The sequence below is a fragment of the Plectropomus leopardus genome, chromosome 16 (assembly GCF_008729295.1).
Source record: "Plectropomus leopardus isolate mb chromosome 16, YSFRI_Pleo_2.0, whole genome shotgun sequence".
In the NCBI taxonomy this organism is placed as follows: domain Eukaryota; kingdom Metazoa; phylum Chordata; class Actinopteri; order Perciformes; family Serranidae; genus Plectropomus; species Plectropomus leopardus.
Window position 1 is genome coordinate 15,414,791 of NC_056478.1, and position 17,759 is coordinate 15,432,549.

The following is a 17,759-nucleotide window of genomic DNA, read 5'->3' on the forward strand; positions in this document are numbered from 1 at the left end:
TCTTCTACTTTCTAGACCAAACAATTAATTGATTAATCAAGAGAATAATTTGCAGACTGATAATGAACATAATGGTTTGTTACAGCTCTACTGAAAAGCAGGGGTGTGTAAAACTGGCTTTATGAGCTGTAAAAAGCACAGTGGTCCAGCATATCATCCCCTGTAGTCTTGTTACTGATGTGAGAAAAGAAGGAAGTGAGAGCGGAAAAAGCAAAGGGAAGAGCCTCATCTGTCCGTCTGCGGAGAGCTGCAGAACAGAACAGAGGGTCTGGAGGAGCTGACGGGTGCTTAGCGATGATGTATCAGGACTTCGTCCATTACACTGGCTGGTGTTCACACACCCACACACACACACACACACACACGCACACACACACACACACACACAAACACAAAGACACACACACACTGGATCAGGTATCCTTTAGACAATGTGAGGCCCCAGTAAGGTTTTTTGTATGTGGATGTGATGAGGCTCCACCATGGGAGCGGAGGAGGCCTTCATAGGAAGGAGTGTGTGAGAGGTTCTCTGTGTGTGTGTGTGTGTGGGACCATCACTGTTGTAGCTGACAGAGACTCATGTAGTCCTTTTGTGCCTGAAGTGTTACTTGTCCATCAAACAGTCCACAGTGAAGTAGTAAGACACTCATGCAATATGGACATTTTTCCCCTTACATTAGTTATGAATTACACAGTCTTTTTTAAGACACCTTTCAAAGAAATGAGCTCCTTTCTAGGTGTTGATAGTCTTACGGTCCATAAAATAAAGTGTTACCAGAGGAGGAAAGAAGCAATAACAGTCACCCATCTTATAATGTATTATTTGCTGTATAATTATACTGTATTATACTGTATTACTTTACATCAGTTTGGATGTCTAATAATAATCATATGTGTACCACGTGCATTACATTTTAGACTGTTATCTCTGCAGTCTTCACATATTTGTTAATAAATCTCATTTTGATTCAGTATTTTTATGCCTTTCTTTCTCTCTTTCCATCAGACTGCCAGTCATCTGTGGCTCTGCAGGTTCTGACCGCCCGCTGCCAGGGAAAGAAAAGCTGTCTGGTCCGAGCCTCCACCAGAGACTTTGGAGATCCGTGTTACTCCGGCACCAGGAAGTACCTCAGCGTCATCTACACCTGTGGTGAGTTCCTGTAGGCCTCAACTGAGGGCTTCATTTTCCTACCAGCAGGGGGTGATGTTCACTCACTGATCAGCTATATGCAACTCTTGCCAATGGTGTTTTAACTCTGTGTTTCAGAATTACTTGCTCTAAAATGGGCTGTGTTACACTGGGTAAGGAATAATATGAATTTTTAAGGTATGATGATGATGATGATGCTATTGGGAGCTTATATGGATCTCTGTACCAATGGGAGATAAAGGGCATATTGGTTAGGTGCCGCTACCTGAGTGGTACCGTCAGTGGAAATACTGTGCTCTGGCTGCTATCATTATTAATTTGACACACTTTTTTATGGACTTTGAAATGAAATTCATGGATTTTTCGTAAGAGACAGAATGTTATAATCGCTTTCTAGATGTTTTTTGACTAGTGAAGTTGTTTCTTCAGTTTGATGCAGCTCAAACATGAAGTCCAAAACTTCTAAACTTATTTTCCACATTCACGTCACACCTCCAGACTTCAGCACTTTGGCGCTGTGTCTTGTGTTTTGACTTTTTGTCTGTGCGGATGAGGGAGAATAATGGTCTTCCTTTTTATCTGTTCCCCACCTCTGGGCTTATCCTGACCTGTCAAGGCTGTAATTCATTAACGGCATGCTTGGAGACACACACACACGCACACACACACACACACACACACACACGATATCCAGACGCCTCCAGCCCCAGGAATTGATCAATCAGCAACATGGCCTGGAGCCTTTCATACCCACTGAAATCACTGACACATAGATTCAGGTTAGGACGACTGTTACGCCCAGTATTTCACAGTGATTTTTGAGTACTGATTTGAAGGCTCGCATAGATTTATGAGATGTGCGTCTGTCCCTCCTGGGCCTGAAAATGACTGTGCCTAGTTAGGACTGTAAATGAATCAAAATCTGTGTGTAGATGGCTTTTTCCACTATCCTTCGACAGCTCTTTTCAGTGCTTAAGTTTGCACATGGACTCAATTATAATTCTGAAGTTCTGATCACGCTATATAGCTTGTTAATTGTCTGGTTTTCACCACCCTGCATTTGTCAGATTGTTATCCAAGAATCCATCCATCCTCCATCTCATCAACAACCGGTCAGCGCAGACAAGAACACACAGACGTTCAGCTGTGTTTATGGAGTCGTTTGGCTCTGACTGACCTCCCTTATCTGCCACTGATAACACAACGTGCGCTCCTAACAGCTCTGGGTCAGTAAATGTGTGAGGTATGCAGGGGGTGTGGGATGGTGTGAATGTTCAACAGCGTGCTGCGAGGGGGGAAGAGATGTGTTTTGTGGGCTGCGGCGGGAGCGCAGAGGGTTGAACGTGAGTAAATCAGTCTAGCTGCTGCAGACATGAAGTCACTGGTTGCTCCAGGCTCCAGCAAAGTGGTAATTTCGGGGGATCCTCTTTCATTGGTGGTCGAGTGTGTGTAGGATTGACCCCATTTGAGTCGGAGTAGGGGACAGAGTTTGTCTGTCTGCACATGATTGGTTGCATTTGTGTGTTCAAGTGTGTGTGTGTGTGTGTGTGTGTGTGTGTGTGTTGGTCTGTGCAATGTTTTGTTCCAGTGGAACTTACACAAAGGGATTGATAGTGTGGCACAGAGGATATTTCTCTATTTACCCACTTTATTTTTGATGTTATTTTATATGTATGTTCATATTTTAATGTTTATAGATGCCTTCCTTTAAAACATTTCTCCACCTGTGAGTCAGCCTATATAAACGAGGTTGTGGTTGCGCTCTTTAGTTAGCCATTGAAACAAGAAAAGAAACTGAGTTGTTTTGTTTTTTCTTGTTTATGTGTTGTTGTTTTTTTTATTTATTCTTTTAGAATAAATCTTGTAGTCTTTGAAATATGTTTATCCTGAGTCTGGAGTGATTCGTTGGTGCAACATCAGCACAAGATTTATGGACTTATTTATCTTTTAGAGGTATTTTAGTGTATGAATTTGTACAAAAATATGATTTAATTTTTTTTCAAAAATCAATGAAGTCAACTTTGAGTGTGCAAATGTGTTTATGTGTGTGAGCATGAGCCATGCTTCCTGAAGGTAAACCCACTTAACACCTTTACTGTCCCTGTCTAAGTGCTATTTTAGGGGCTTTTGCAGCCTGCCAAGAATAAAATAAGTTGGGAAACAGCATTTTATGAGTGTGTACATGTGCATGAATGTGTTGCTGGGTTGGTGTTTGGGTGTACAGTACTGCGCGCACACACACACACATGCAGCAGACATGAGCACGCGTTTGATTCGCATTAAGGACTCACTATCGTCCTCGGCTTGTCCGTGATTTATAAAGCCATCAACCCTCAGAGCTCCAGCCTCTTCCTCACACAGCCCCAGGGGTAGACTTGCTTCTGAGCAATAACACAGCAGCAAATGGCCCGGAACTCGCCATCAGTCTCCCGGCAGATCACACACACTCCGCACTGTCAGGCTCCATTTACATCCACTCCCACTGGAGGAAGTACCTATGGTTTGTTTGTTTGTCAAAAAAAAGGACTTCAACCAGGAGTCCGATTGCAGCTCTGATTATTTGACATCTTTGATGAGCTGACTTATAAAATGCAGCAATGATTTCTTTCTCTGGAATTATTTATCGCCTCAACTTGGAAATATTTACCCTCAGTGTGACTTTTGGAGATTGATGAATGAGCCTGCTCGGGGCATTTTCTTCAAAAGCAAGGCTCCAGTTTGGCCCCTTTGAAGTTTCTTTCTTGTAGTGTGTTGGGAACTTTGTCAGGGTTTGACCTATGCCTTTTGAAGCTGCAGAAATGAAAATGTATCCATCTGTCTGTTCGATACAGATGTCTTTTTGGTCATGTGTAGGAAGGGTCCTATTTATTCAGCTTGCTCAACTAGACCTCTGAGGCCGGTCCTGCAGCTCCACGGCATTATCCTTCCTCTGTCATGTGAGTGAAGAGTTGCAGTCTGAGGGCATCCTGCAGCCATAACTTTAAACTTCATTTAACAAATTCTGATTTATGGACATCCTTGCTGATCAAATCATATCCAGAAGAAGCTTTCTCTCCTTCCCCTCCTCCTTCCTGTGTCAGTCCTCCCAACCCACAGCGCACTTCTCTTCCTCACCCGGAGAAGTACTAAAGCTTCAGACTTTATGTCAAGGCCTCGCTCCTAAACTTCCCTCCAAGGCTTCCCCTCAAGAGTGTTCGCTGCGGTGTAATGGATCACCCTGAATAAGCCACACAGCCTCTTTTGAACCATGCAGAGAAGTCTTTCGGGGGGATAAAGGGTTATGGAAAGCCTAATGAACAGGTCTAATTCTGAGGAGGAAATGGATTAATTGCGGCACTTAGCTGGTTAACATGGGGTCTGGCTTTGGAGACGGGGGGGTGCTCAGTGGAACAGGCAACTCAGGCATTTACAACCTCGTGGGTGAAACCTCAAAATGGAAATAGGATCTCTAAAAAATCCTAATGAAAGTATAATGAGTCCATTAATATACTGTAAGTGTTTTCAAATAAAGGAACACTGCTGTGCTGGCTTTTGGACAGACACAAAAACAAAGCTATGCAGCTCAGCTTATTTTCCACTAACTAAAGGAACCATCACTGTTTATAACATATAGTGTTTGTTTAAACAAAGCCGTCTTACCTCAACATCTATGAAGTAGCCTTCTGTAGGTTTTGATCATACCACACAATCTTTATTAGCATGTGGGTTTTGCTCAGTTGTTATTTGTACATTTCTTTTTTAAAATCGGAGCATTTTAAAGCAATACTTCACCCTCCAAATGATCATCTATATATCACTTACACGCTCCGTGTTATGTTGAGGTCATGAAGAAAACTTTTTTCTCACATTACTCCACGTTTGAACAAAGAATCCAAAAAAAAAAGAAAAGTCTTGCTGAATTGGAGTTACAGGTGTTGAACAGCTGCAAAACTGTATCCAAACATCTGTTTGAAAACACTCACACAACTTGTGCAGTTTAATCCAAGTTTCATTTATCCAATTATATGCTCATTGCTTCCCAAACATGTGCATTTTCAGGTGTACCTGCACTGTTTATGCAGACGTTTTTAAAAGTAAGGTTTAGCAAAAATGCATTTGTTTGGAAAGTACTGAACATATGACTGCTTAAATGAGACTTGATCAAACTTTTCTTGCCAAATTTAACGTAACAAGGGATAAGTTATGAAATGAAATGTGAAATGTTGTGTTAAGAGCTTTTTTGTCCATGGTGGCTTAAAGTTTCAAAGTTTTTGAAATCAGAAAAAGAAGTCAACAAACAGGACAAAAAAAAAAAAAACAACAACAAAAAAAACGAACCAGATTTATGATGTCTATGTCTATTGTTGTTATCTATTGGTTGATTTCATGGACGCTTCTTTCAAATTCTGTTACCCAAGTACAGGCATGTTTAGTATCTTTGTAAATCTCAAAAATTCAACATATTTAAAATTATGATAACCTACAATATTTTCATAGTCAGTTGAGGAGAGTCGAAAAGAGCGAAGGAAAAAATAAATCTCAGCACTTTTATAAACACAATGACTGCGCCGCCCCTTATAGGCCTGTTTTGTGGGCACAGTTAGAGTTTGATAGAAAAGAAACAGAAGTTTTTAAAGTATGCACTCGTCCCTCTTAGTCAAAGAAAAAGCAGTTATGATTACAGAAATCGCTATATTTATGTGCCAAGAAGCTCACTTTCTTGGAAGTGAACAAGTTCAGGCACACCACTAACCCGTGGCTGTTTAAAGTCACTTCATGTACTTTACTAAAATAACAAGAGGATGGATTTTTCCTTTATTGTTCAAGCTGGTCCTAAAATTAAATTTCCCTGTTATATTTTCACCAATTGATACATTTTTCTTTATTTCCTCTATGGAAATAAAATTGGGTCAAAGTATTCATGGCTATCACCACACAGTATATACAAGTACAATACTTTTAGCCCTATTTTGTTGGAGAGAATGCTGCAGGGGCTGCTAACACTGTAGAGACTAAACTGCAGAGACTGACAGAGGTGTGGTCACTGGATTGCGCTACTGGTGTTTTTAATGGAGACGATCCGAGCAGTGGAGGCTCTGGCGGCCGACATATGGCTCAGGGGGGCTGATTTAGATGTAACAGGGGAACACAGAGAAAGATAAAGATGTAATTCAGAAGCTCGAGGATTTGGATTATCCCAATGGGTTATGCAGACATACACACGGATGCATACACACAAATGTGCATGCACGGCGATACTTGAGGTGCACATGCAACCACTGCGAGCCACACACTCCTCCGACTCCCCCGCACACATTCATGTCATTACAGCAGAGGAGACTGTGGGGAAGATGTTTATTTTGGCCCGGTTGTGTGGAACTGCAGTCCAGGCAGGCAGGCAGGCAGGCAGGCAGTAGTTGGGCCCCGTCGTTCTTTTTTTATAGCTCATCCTATAGCTGCAGGACCAGAGGCAGAAACATGGACAGTGAAGCAAATAAACACTTTTCCCAGAGTGTAATCGGACACGTTTGCACGCATAGTTGTCGTATGATTTTTTAGATACATCTCAAGCACACTGCCCATCTCAAATTTAGGGCAGTTTGCACTCAATGGGCCCTGAACCACTTCTTCATGACCAGTATCTAAAAAAGTGTTATAGATTCACATATTAAGCTCCTATAGTTTCTTATAGGTCCAGTGTGCAGGATGTAGTGGCCTCTGGTAGTGAGGGTACAGATGTGAAGCTTCTCTTGTGTGCCAAGCTTGTAAGGTTGCTGATGCAATGATGTGAATGGGCTTGTCTAGAGTCAGTCTATGATTTGTCCATTCTGGGCTACTGTAGAAAGAACATGGCAGACTCTGTGGAAGAGGATCCTCCTTTAGTGGATGTAAACAGATCGTTCAAAAGGTAACGGATTCTTATTTTCAGGTGATTATAAACTAATGAAAACAGAGATATGAATATTACATACCGTTTCTGCCAATAGATGGTTCCTAAACCCTCCTCACTGGATCTGTTAGTCATAGATATATGATGCTCACAAAGAAGTATCTTACAATAAGGAAAAGGCAAAAGAAGATTTGATGGTTTACTGTCATTTATTGATAAGTATGGTGAATCTGAATGTGATGATTAAAGTGTTGCCAGTAAGTATTTTGTAATTGTACAATTTATATTTTTAATATCTACTAATGGTGTTCATTAAGTGTGATTTCTAGAAAAAAAAAATATTTTTTTTTACTTTTGATTTAGAGGACGCAGTTTTTTTTATGTCTACCACTTGCCGAGAATTCTCTTTTGGACTAATTTCCGTATTTCTTGGAAAGCTTCATTTCAGGGATGTCAGTGTTGCTTGATTTAATCGTGTTTGTCCAATTATTATCAACTTCTGACTTCACTGTCAATTTGGCTGAAGAAGCTTCCAGGGAACAATCATACTGTATATGTTGGGGACTGGCGTGACTCATTTACGTCATTCAATGAGCACACTATTTTTGTGTTGTCTTAACGTCAACAATGTTTTTTTACTGTAGCGTGTTGAAGCTGCACCTTGTTATCTGAAAAGAAACAATGAATTCTTTGAGTATGTTTTCACCTGAGTGCACGGCCAGATAGGGTGTGGTTTACTACCAACAGCCAAATCCACTCGCACCAAGTGGAATGCCAGTCACCGTAAAATGGCCTAACTTAACCCTCAAATACTTAGGTGGTAACGTCAGAGGATTCTGGCTCTCATTGCATCATCATACAGCATATGACCCACTCCACCCATTGGGTGTTTTATTGGGGTAAAACAAACCAAGAACCAGAAAAAGGTGTTTTTTAAAAACAGTCTTTGACCCAAGTGTGATCCGTCTGATTTGAGGCAAGCAGTGAGGAATGAAGTGGCCCCTCTGAACGCTCCCCAGCCTCATAACACAAACCTGACTCTGCAGAAACCCTGGAATAACAGCCAGTGCTGGCACTCTCAGGAACACTGCTGCGAGAAAACACACAGCACGTGACCTCAGCTGACCCGTGCGTGTTGCATTAATAGTGGTAATGGTGGATTCAGCCAATGTCCATAAAAGGCATCAAGTTTGATGTGTACAGTATAACATCATCTCTAAAGTAACTGGCTGAAAGTTATTGAAGCCACCCAGGGTGTGGTCGAGAATCATGGGGGGAGTTTTTTTGGCGGGAACACACTGTTGCCATGGTGTTTTGCTGACGCGACGGGTTGTGGGACTGTGCTTTGCCAGCATGTTCAGTCAGCTGATGTCTGGTGCCGCATCGTGTCTCATTGACTTGCATCATCTGGTATCTGCTGGCTGTTTGGTGCACACGAGCAGCATGTAGCACCACACACATACACACACACCCACACACACAAACTCCTATAGATATTTAAATCTGGTTTAAGACCAAACCAATGTGGTCACTGGCCCTGAGTGGAAGACTGTAAGAAGTTTAACCAGATTAAAACACATCTTCAGCTAAACGTACAAAGTGTTGAATTCCCCTTTCCCATGTAAAGTTGTCACAGCTTCTCAGACTTTACCGTTTTGCTTTCTCTTCTTGCACTCACATGTTTGACATATCAGCTTTTTCACTCTGTTTGGTTTGTGCCTGCTGACTTTTTCTTACTCTGTTCCCTTCAGATGTCTCCATTTCCTCATCGATGTCACCCTTACAACCTGTAAACCCTCCGCCTTTCATCTCATCTGTCTTCCTTGTTTTCCTTCTGTCTCTGTTCTGTCCACTATTTCCGACCGTGCAGACGGCGATAGCCTCGAGGTTAGAGCTGGAAGTTGACTGGTTTATGTCCGTGACTATCTGAGGAAAATATACTTTTGGTCATGGGGAGTAAATATGTTCTGCAGATACTGCTGCTCAAAGTTGTTTTAAGGGAGCAGCTTGCTCATTTAACTGTATGTTGCACAATCTAATCTACAACTAATCCTATAGGCTGTGCGTTGCTTAGAATCCCATCATATAAAGTGTTCTTACTTTATTTGAAAAAAAATGCAACAATCAAAATCTGTACAAAGTCTGTTACTCTCTTAATTATTTAAAGTAGGAGACTACAGTTTCGCCAGTGCAAGATGGTTCTTGAGGCTATTGCACATACTTAAAGCTGTACTTCTGCATTTTTGTTTGGATCGCCAACCATACTGCCGCCACCACAGACGCAAAGGGCTGATCAAGAGACGGACCTGTCTGTTTCTCAGACTCTAGTAAAACTAGTGCTGATCGAATATACATCAAGATTTTGTTACTGCACTGCCTACTTCTCGCCTAAAATATTTAACCGAAACAAATTTTAATGCCCTATTTTGCCGTAATGGTGAGAGTTTGTAAAAAGGAAGCGGGTGCCACTGCTTTCTGCAGTGAAAATGGAGGCTGAAAAAACGTAGATCAAACTAAGCAGCACTGACTAAATATAATACAAAATTCTGTTACTGAGTTGCATTTCTCGCTCCAAATGTTTTCAGAAATATGTTTTAGCTTATTGTTTAACTGTAATACCAGCTGCTATTGTTTGGAACAGACGACATCGCAATATGTGCTCACCAGCAGGAGCGTTTATTGGTCTGATGCATTCTGGTAGTTGTAGTTTTTCTACCTTTTGAGCAAAGCCAATGCCACAGTCAGTTCTCTTTCTTTTCTCTATTGTGATATAGCACCGATTTCTAAAGTGTCTTTATGCTGCATAGATGGCCTAGTTTTATGTGAGGAATCTCTTTATATTGATGAAATACTTCTTTACGCAAAACTAAATGGCTGGTTGTCACTTGCTAAATCAGAGTAAAGTCAGTAGTTGTAACTCCTTACTTGGACTTTTGTCTCTGAGTTATTTTGCCTGTCAGTGTTCAAAACGTCAACAAAGCCTTGTATCTCGCCACAGTATCTATGACTAATGTGAGCTGAGAGAATTCTCAGAACTCATTTTCCTTTCCCCCCAGCCAATGGTGCAGTTTTTTTTATCCATAACTATTCACACTGGATTGTGTCATGGTACTGAAACTTTAAAAAGTCCCTTTAATGACAATAGAAAGAGAAAGACTGGAGGTGGAAACTAGACCGTGTGGCAGCCAGACGCTTTGATTCCTCTATCTGCACACTGCTTAGTAAACAAGGGGAAGTGCCAACAGAACTGCACTGATACAGACAGATAACACAGGTGACTGCGGTGTTATACTGTACATTCAAAGCCAAATTAGTACTCACCGAGTATGATTAACTCAATTCTAACCTTTGAGGCGTTCAATAGACTCATCAGCTCTGTTGGCAAAATGTGCAGAATCACCTGTAAGACAAGATAAACTTGTGCAGTGATAATCAACTTTGTTTGAATGGTTCAGTCAATGAGGATGAGCGGCGCAATAAAACTGCAATTATTTTTCTCAAGTACTAATTTGAGATACTTGTACTTTACTTGAGTGCTATTTCATGCTATAGTATACTTGCCTTTCTCTGCAGTTCAGGCAGAAATGTACTTTTTATTCCATATTGATTTAACAGTTATGGTTATTGTACAAAAACGCACACAAAACAGATGATTACTTGATAATATATGATGCATGTTAAAACATAGGTATTAAAAATTATCCAAATCAGCTCCACCTGGACCAACTATGAAAGTAACATTCCACTTAAACATTAATCTATACAGTCAGTACTGATGATACTCTGGTTTGTGGGTGAGTTGCAAGCTTGTGCATTTTTTCGCAGGAAAAAAAATGGCAGTTGGCCATGGCTGGCTGGTAACAAATTATTTGAAGTTATAGTTAAACAGTACACTAAAATATGTTCCTGAAAACATTTTGGACAAGAAATAGGCAACACAGTAACAAAATTTTGATTTTATGAGCACTGCTTAGTTTTACCATATGGTCTCAGTATTTTTAGCCATTTTACAATACAGGAAACAATATGGCGCCTGCTTGCTGTTCACAAACTCTCATAGTACAGCCAAACAAACAAAAATATGCTTCTGAAGACGTTTTAGATGATAAATGGGCAATACAGGGACACAATCTAATTTTGTATTTGATCAGTGCTACCTAGTTTTACTTTTTGATCGTAGTTTGATTTACGTTTGAAAGAGAGAGAGAGAAAGGGGGGCGGGTCCCTCTCTTAATCCGCTTCTATACTCTTTGTGTCCATGGTGGCTGGTATATGAAAAATACGGAAGTACATCTGTAGTTCAAGCAACAGCCCTAGAGCCAGCAAAAACTCTGCTGAATGACGCCTTTCGCGGCATCCAGTGGTTATGAACTAAGATTAGCAGGGAGATCTGGCAAGAGGGAGGGAAGTTTACCACGGTTCAGTTACTTCCTACATTGTTATGATACAAAGCTGGTTAGCATAGTTTAGGATCCAGAGGTAGATTCTTACATTTCGGCTATTTAATGGTTAGAAACTGTTCTTTTTCTATGTTTGATGTATTTATTATAGTCTTTGCTTAGTGTGTGATATCAGTAGCATTAGGTATTGATTTGTACTTTTGAGCTAACTATTGAATATTCTGTTTAAGTACTGCATTGTATTCTGATTAGCAGATATGGCTACATGTAAGATTCCTTCCTGCTTTGCCTTCCTCCCTTTATCTTCATTGTGGAGACAGTCTCATGACACTGCAGATAATCAATGTCTGTCTTCCTTTCTGTCTGCCCTACAGGCTCATTACTGAGCTCTCAGTCCTACCTGGCCTCTGTGGTGAGGCCAAGGTCTCATTAGCACCGATCTGTGTGGGAACAGGAGAAAGAGGGCCTCTCTGATGATCATTTTGGGGTCTGTCGCTCTGCTGCCGCTAGTCAAAGCCACTTATGTCCTTGTAACCGTTCCAGCCTCCAACATAGGAAGCGTTTTCCAGAGCGGAGGAATGTTCTGCGTTTGGCTTTAGGCTGTTTGTCTGCTTTACAAATGCAGGATAATAGGAGCATGCAGTCAAGTTAACATCCATACAGTCACATGTTTGCATACAAACACATGTATACACATGTACAAACATACATACACACATTAAAATGAGCACAAGTAGATTATACAGTACATGCACAAGCTTAATGCACAAACACGCAAACATCTCCCCCCGTCCTGTGTTTTTTTTTCTTAGCCTGTTTCCCCAAATGAGCAACTGCTTCTTTGTTGGTCTGGAAACTGCAAAATAAGCAAAGCTCTGGACGAGAATTCGCTGCCAACTTTGTCAGCTTCGCATAATCGTAAACTGTGTACACTACTGTTTTCGTGTCACTTTGTGCTCACGATGAAAAACTACCCTCCGCTCTTTTTGAGATCCATCGTTCCTGTTTTCGCTTGTATGTAGAGTGTGTTGAATTGGGGGGGGGGGGGGCAGACTAATGCTTTCCAGTCTGTGGCTGGTTTCAGTTTTCCCCTCTGCGGTGGACGAGGATAGAGGGAGAGGAAGGGAGAGAATTAGTGTGTGTGTGTGTGTGTGTGTGTGTGTGTGTGTGTGTGCGTGCGTGTGTGTGTGTGTGTGTGTGTGTGTGTTGAGGGGCAGTCTAGGGGGTGGGAACCAAGGGGAGAAATTCCCAGGGCATCTTAAGCTAGAATTATAGTTCTGCAGGATACATTTAAATGTCTCCGCGGATCCATGCAGAGAATGTTCTGGGTAACTATAGGTCTCAGAGGCGTGTCGATGCGCACGCCTCCCAAATCTTTGTGTTCCAGCTTTATTTACAATGACGCCAGGGGGGGAAGTCTTTGCACAAAAACATAATAAAGAGTACATTCTTTACTAATTTTAACAGCTTTCTTGTTGTTTTAATAGTCAACGTACCGTAGTAAGTCATATAATAAAATACATGTGTATATTTTGACTTGTCAGTATGGTATTTCCTCAATACAGTTATCTAATTTAAGTCACCCACTGTAGTTCTTTTGACCAGCACTTCTGAGCAATGTGGGTCCCTTTTTTGTATCACATGCTAACACACAAGGATGCACACACACGTGGCAACACAATACATGAAGACAGTTTCACCACATTTACCAGTCGACAGTAAGAAAACTTACAATACACCAGGAAAGGCAGGGTGGAAAATGACCGTAAGCCAGCGATCAGATCTAAGCAGCGCAAGATTTAAAATGTTTCACAAATCACCTTACAAATGTTTTATGAGAAAATACATGTACTCAGCACATTTGTTAGGCCTCAGGGATGCACAGAGTGTGTTGCTGAGAAACATTGCATGTTAATATACCTGTTTACAAGAAAAACCCAAGGAAAACCTAATTGAATCTATAACATTTCCACTACTTTTTATTAAACTTGTAGGGAACAAAAAGTGCATTCTCTGACCCTACTTAAAGTGAGAGACCATGTTATCATGTAAAGATCCACTAAATCCACTGCAGCACAGAATACTGCTGCAAAAGCGCCTTAGACTCTTTTATGTGCAATATTTTCTTCTTTTGTTGATAACGTTTCATGTCTTTGCATATGTAGGTACTAAATATGTATTTTTGAAATGGTGTGTGAGTGTGTGTGTTTGAGTTTATAACTTGCTTTTTCCTTTTTTTTCTGTTAATCTCAGTCTCTTATTTTATTGAAATCCACTCGCATAGTGCCACTGCATTTATTTGTCTAGACAGTGACAATAAAGGGATCCTGATTCTAATTCTACATCAATAACAATGCCCCACAAATCCCAACAATGCATTGTGCAACTCAGAGTGTTGAAAAAGCTGATTGGTTGATCCAACTTCATGTCAGGAAAACAAAATTTAAGTTATAACCAAATCAGTACACCCTCCAATTGAGAACTGGTTCCAAATTTTCAAATCTAAATGAAAACAAATGGTGAACAAATATCCTCGTATTTGAGCAGTCATAGATGATGACCTGAGTCTCATGCATACATGTTTCTGCTCTGTTACAGGGCTTCAGACACAGAGACACTAAAACGATTGCGTTGATGCTGAAAACCTGTGTAGACCTACACTTTTTCCACATAGAAAATTGATCAGGATTCAATAAGGGAGTCAGTGAAGAATAAAACCAATAAGCAGAACTTATAATTAATATCAATAAAATTGTATAATTTACATTCCTGATAACACCAACAACTCCAAACAACAGCGCTGAACAAGGAGGGGGCAATATTTATTAAAATCTCTATCATGGATTTTAACCATATAAATCAAGGATCTATTTATTTCCCAGCAAATCAATGCACTTCTCAAAAAACCTAATATTGCAATAAAGCAGTCCTGCTTAAGCCCACAATGTCTTCATTCAAACAGATATTAAAGGGACAAAAATGTCATAAACAGTGTGGGGAAAACCTTTGACAGATTTATGTTGTTGTGTCCAAATTTTCCAGGCACATTCCCTCACATGCAGCCGTGCAGGAGCGACATGTTCCAGCTCCGACACTCCACAGTCGCAGCTCTCCAATCGGAGCTGAATGAAATTCTCAGGTCATTTCCTGAAGCTGCATGCTGACTTTTTTTCACCCCTCTCTCTTTCTCTCTCTTGCTCTCATGCATGCACACACTCATAGCCCCCTCCTCCTCTTTGGCTGCTCCTTCCCTCCCCTCTCTACCTCTCTGTGACTGCTCATTCACACAGCACTGGGCTGTGTAGGTGGACACTACATGTCCCTGCTTCTGTCTCGCTCTCTCTCGCGCTCCCTCCCTCACCACCTCAGTCTCTCCCCCTCGCTCTCTCCTGCTGTCACATTCCAGTTGTCTAAAGCCGGGTTTAACTTTCTCTCTCCGTGAGAGCAGGAGGGAAAGGGAAACGCACAGAGGAGAAGCATTAGAAAAGCCTTATACTCTCTGGATGAGAAGAAGAAAAGAAGAGGAAGCTCTTTTTATACTCTATTTGGCTTAAAAAAGAGGGGAGTCACCATAAAGGAGCATACCTTCTTAAAGAGGCTATCTTTTTCTTTTTTTTTACTCCCTCCCTTCTTTTCTTTTCCTTTTTTGGGCCGTGCTCTCTCATTCTTGTCAGACCATCAGTGGTGGACTATTCACGTGAACGCTTGTTTTTACGGCAAAGCTAGTCCCAGCTCTCCTGGTGGGACAGAGAGGAGGAGGAGGAGGAGGAGGAGGAGGAGGGGGCACTGTTTGACAAGACAGACACAAACACACGCTCAGAGAGAAAGTTCCTACCTGGACTTCGGAAGATTTTCCATTCAGCAATGTGTGTGTAAGTGTCAGCACGTCTTCTGTCTGAACACGCTTTTAAATCTCCCAGCTGTAGTCTGACTGTTTTTTTCAGCGCTCAAGTTGTGAGACTTCTGTGTTATTTGAGAACTTGGACCATCCCTCGTTTTCTGTTTTAAAATCTTTAAACTTTCTAATGTTTAAAAGAAGTTTTTCTGCCTATTTGATCCGTCTGAAGACTGTTTTTTGGGGTTTTTTGCCTTCGCCTTGTGTTGCCCTCAGGAATGTCATCACTGTTTCTCCTCTCGCTGTCGAGGATGTAAGAATGTTTGAGCAGATAAATTGGTGTGTGTGTTATTAATTATTTGGAAGATGGTGACTTTCGGGCACAAGTGCTCAGTAGCTGAGAGGGAGGTTTCCCAGGTTGATTGACTGGATTAGACTCTGACAGGGAACTGCTGGTTTCACGTGTGGACAGATGAGGTAACAACAGTGTGAGATGGCTTAGCTACAGATAACACACACAGGACAGAAGTGATACCTGACAACACCCCACTCAGTGTAGCTTTAACACTGAAACTATCCTCCTGTGTGTGTGTGTGTGTGTGTGTGTGTGTGTGTGTGTGTGTGTGTGTGTGTGTGTGTCTATGTCTATGTCTGTGTCTGTGTGTGTGTTTCCATAGATGGTCAGTGTGTTTTTTCCTAATGTGCTGCTGGTAGAGAACAGGCTCTGCTGGAGTTTGACTCCACTGTAATTAACCACCGGGTGCATAATACAGTAAAATAAACAGGGGCAGCGAGTCGTTCACACAGTGCAAATACTGGTGCTGACTCAGAGGAGGCAGCAGGGTTGAGCTCACTTAGAGGATATCACTCCTGTCGATATTGGCTAATCTGTTGATTATTTTCTTGATTAATCAATGAATCGTTTGGTTTATGAAATGTCAAAAAACAATGAAAGATTGGCAATTTGCAGGGCCCAAAATATTCAGTTTACAATGATATAAGACTTTAAAAAAAAAACCCCACTTCGAGCATTTGATTAGCTTTGTGCTTCAGATTAGGTGCCCATTCATTTTTTGCTGATTGACAAATCAATAAAGTGATTAAGCATTTGCAGCTTGCTGCATTTCTGGTCTAAGATTATTTGATAGGTCAGGGTGATGCGATGAAATCTGTATCACAATTAAGTGTCGCATTTATCTTAAGTATTAATACATCAGTACTGATGACATTTCCTGTGTCACAATGGCTTACTTTGTCATATGTTTGTCTGGATTGAGTATTGCAACATATCACCAGTTCAGATGATATTTAACGAATTAGCGCCGTACGACTAACGTTATGTGGGTTAAACTTTTTGTGTGTGTGTGTGTGTACATATGTGTCCCCTTGTGTGATTCTGTGTCACCTCTCTAAATTCTGAGGTTTTTGTGGGTCCATCAACACATTTCAGAACACCAGTCTCCTGGGGGAAAGTCCTGTGTTTTGTGACCCATCCACCACCCAAATCTGCCTCCTTACAGGGACAGCTTCCATATTTACCCCCATCAGTGTACTGGTCACATGATTGAGGTCTTCAATACATGGGTTATACACAAATTCCTGTTTCATGATTAGATAGGATATGTACGAATTTTTGTCACTTACTTCCAGAAAAAAAACGTACAAACTAGGCACAAGAACAGCCTGATTACTGCATATGTGGCATTCAGACTATAAACTGCACAACTGAAAATTAATGAAAACATTTGGGTCATAAAACATTCACAAGAGATTCACGAAGTCAGTAAATACAGTTTATTTTCACACAAGTACCTCTAAGATGAGCTGAATCTGCCTCATCATCTCACTGTAAAGCAGCTGGCTTCCTTTCTTCTGATGCTAAACTCATGTTCAGAGTTTAAACTACATGCACGAAGCAACGTCTCTTTAAATTCAACACGTGTTTTTCCACAGGAGCTTGTCTTAAGCCCAAAACAACTTCAGGCTTAATACCCAGCGGTGCATGCCCGCCACCTTAACGCACGTCACCCCTCGTAAACAGAGCTGAGAAACCAAGCTAGGCACTCACACCAGACAATGGCGCAGTCAGTTCCTGGGCTCCGAAATGACAAAATTGCTTAAATGGCTTCCAAATGGTGTGTGTGTGTGTGTGTGTGTGTGTGTGTGTGTGTGTGTGTGTGTGTGTGTGTGTGTGTGTGTGTGTGTGTGTGTGTGTGTGTGTGAACTTGTGTATACAGTAGGTCTGTGCTCCTGCCTGTCAGACTGTAAGTGTGTGCGCCTGTTAGTGTTTGCATGCATCCACACCTACCTCTCCCTGTCAGCCAGGTCTCCCTCTAATTGACACGTAGCTGTTCCCCTGTAGCGTCAGTTTGCAGTGCCGGCCCGGTCCCTCCCAAACCACAAGGGACTCTTTGTTTGTAATTCATGAATTAGTGTGTGGTTTGGGTTACGAGAAGAGAGGGCGGGCCAGAGGCTGACGGAACAGGAACAGGAATGAGTCCGGCC

At 41.4% G+C, this 17,759-nt stretch overlaps 1 protein-coding gene across 1 annotated transcript in view; it reads left to right on the forward strand.

The window, feature by feature from the left end:
* The window catches only part of LOC121955740 (protein eva-1 homolog C), a 91,388-nt gene that overhangs the window by 41,292 nt on the left and 32,337 nt on the right, over positions 1 to 17,759 (forward strand). The window contains exon 5 of the mRNA XM_042503809.1: positions 1,007 to 1,150. Within this exon, the coding sequence (XP_042359743.1) occupies positions 1,007 to 1,150 (144 nt within the window). The remainder of the gene's footprint in view (positions 1 to 1,006; positions 1,151 to 17,759) is intronic.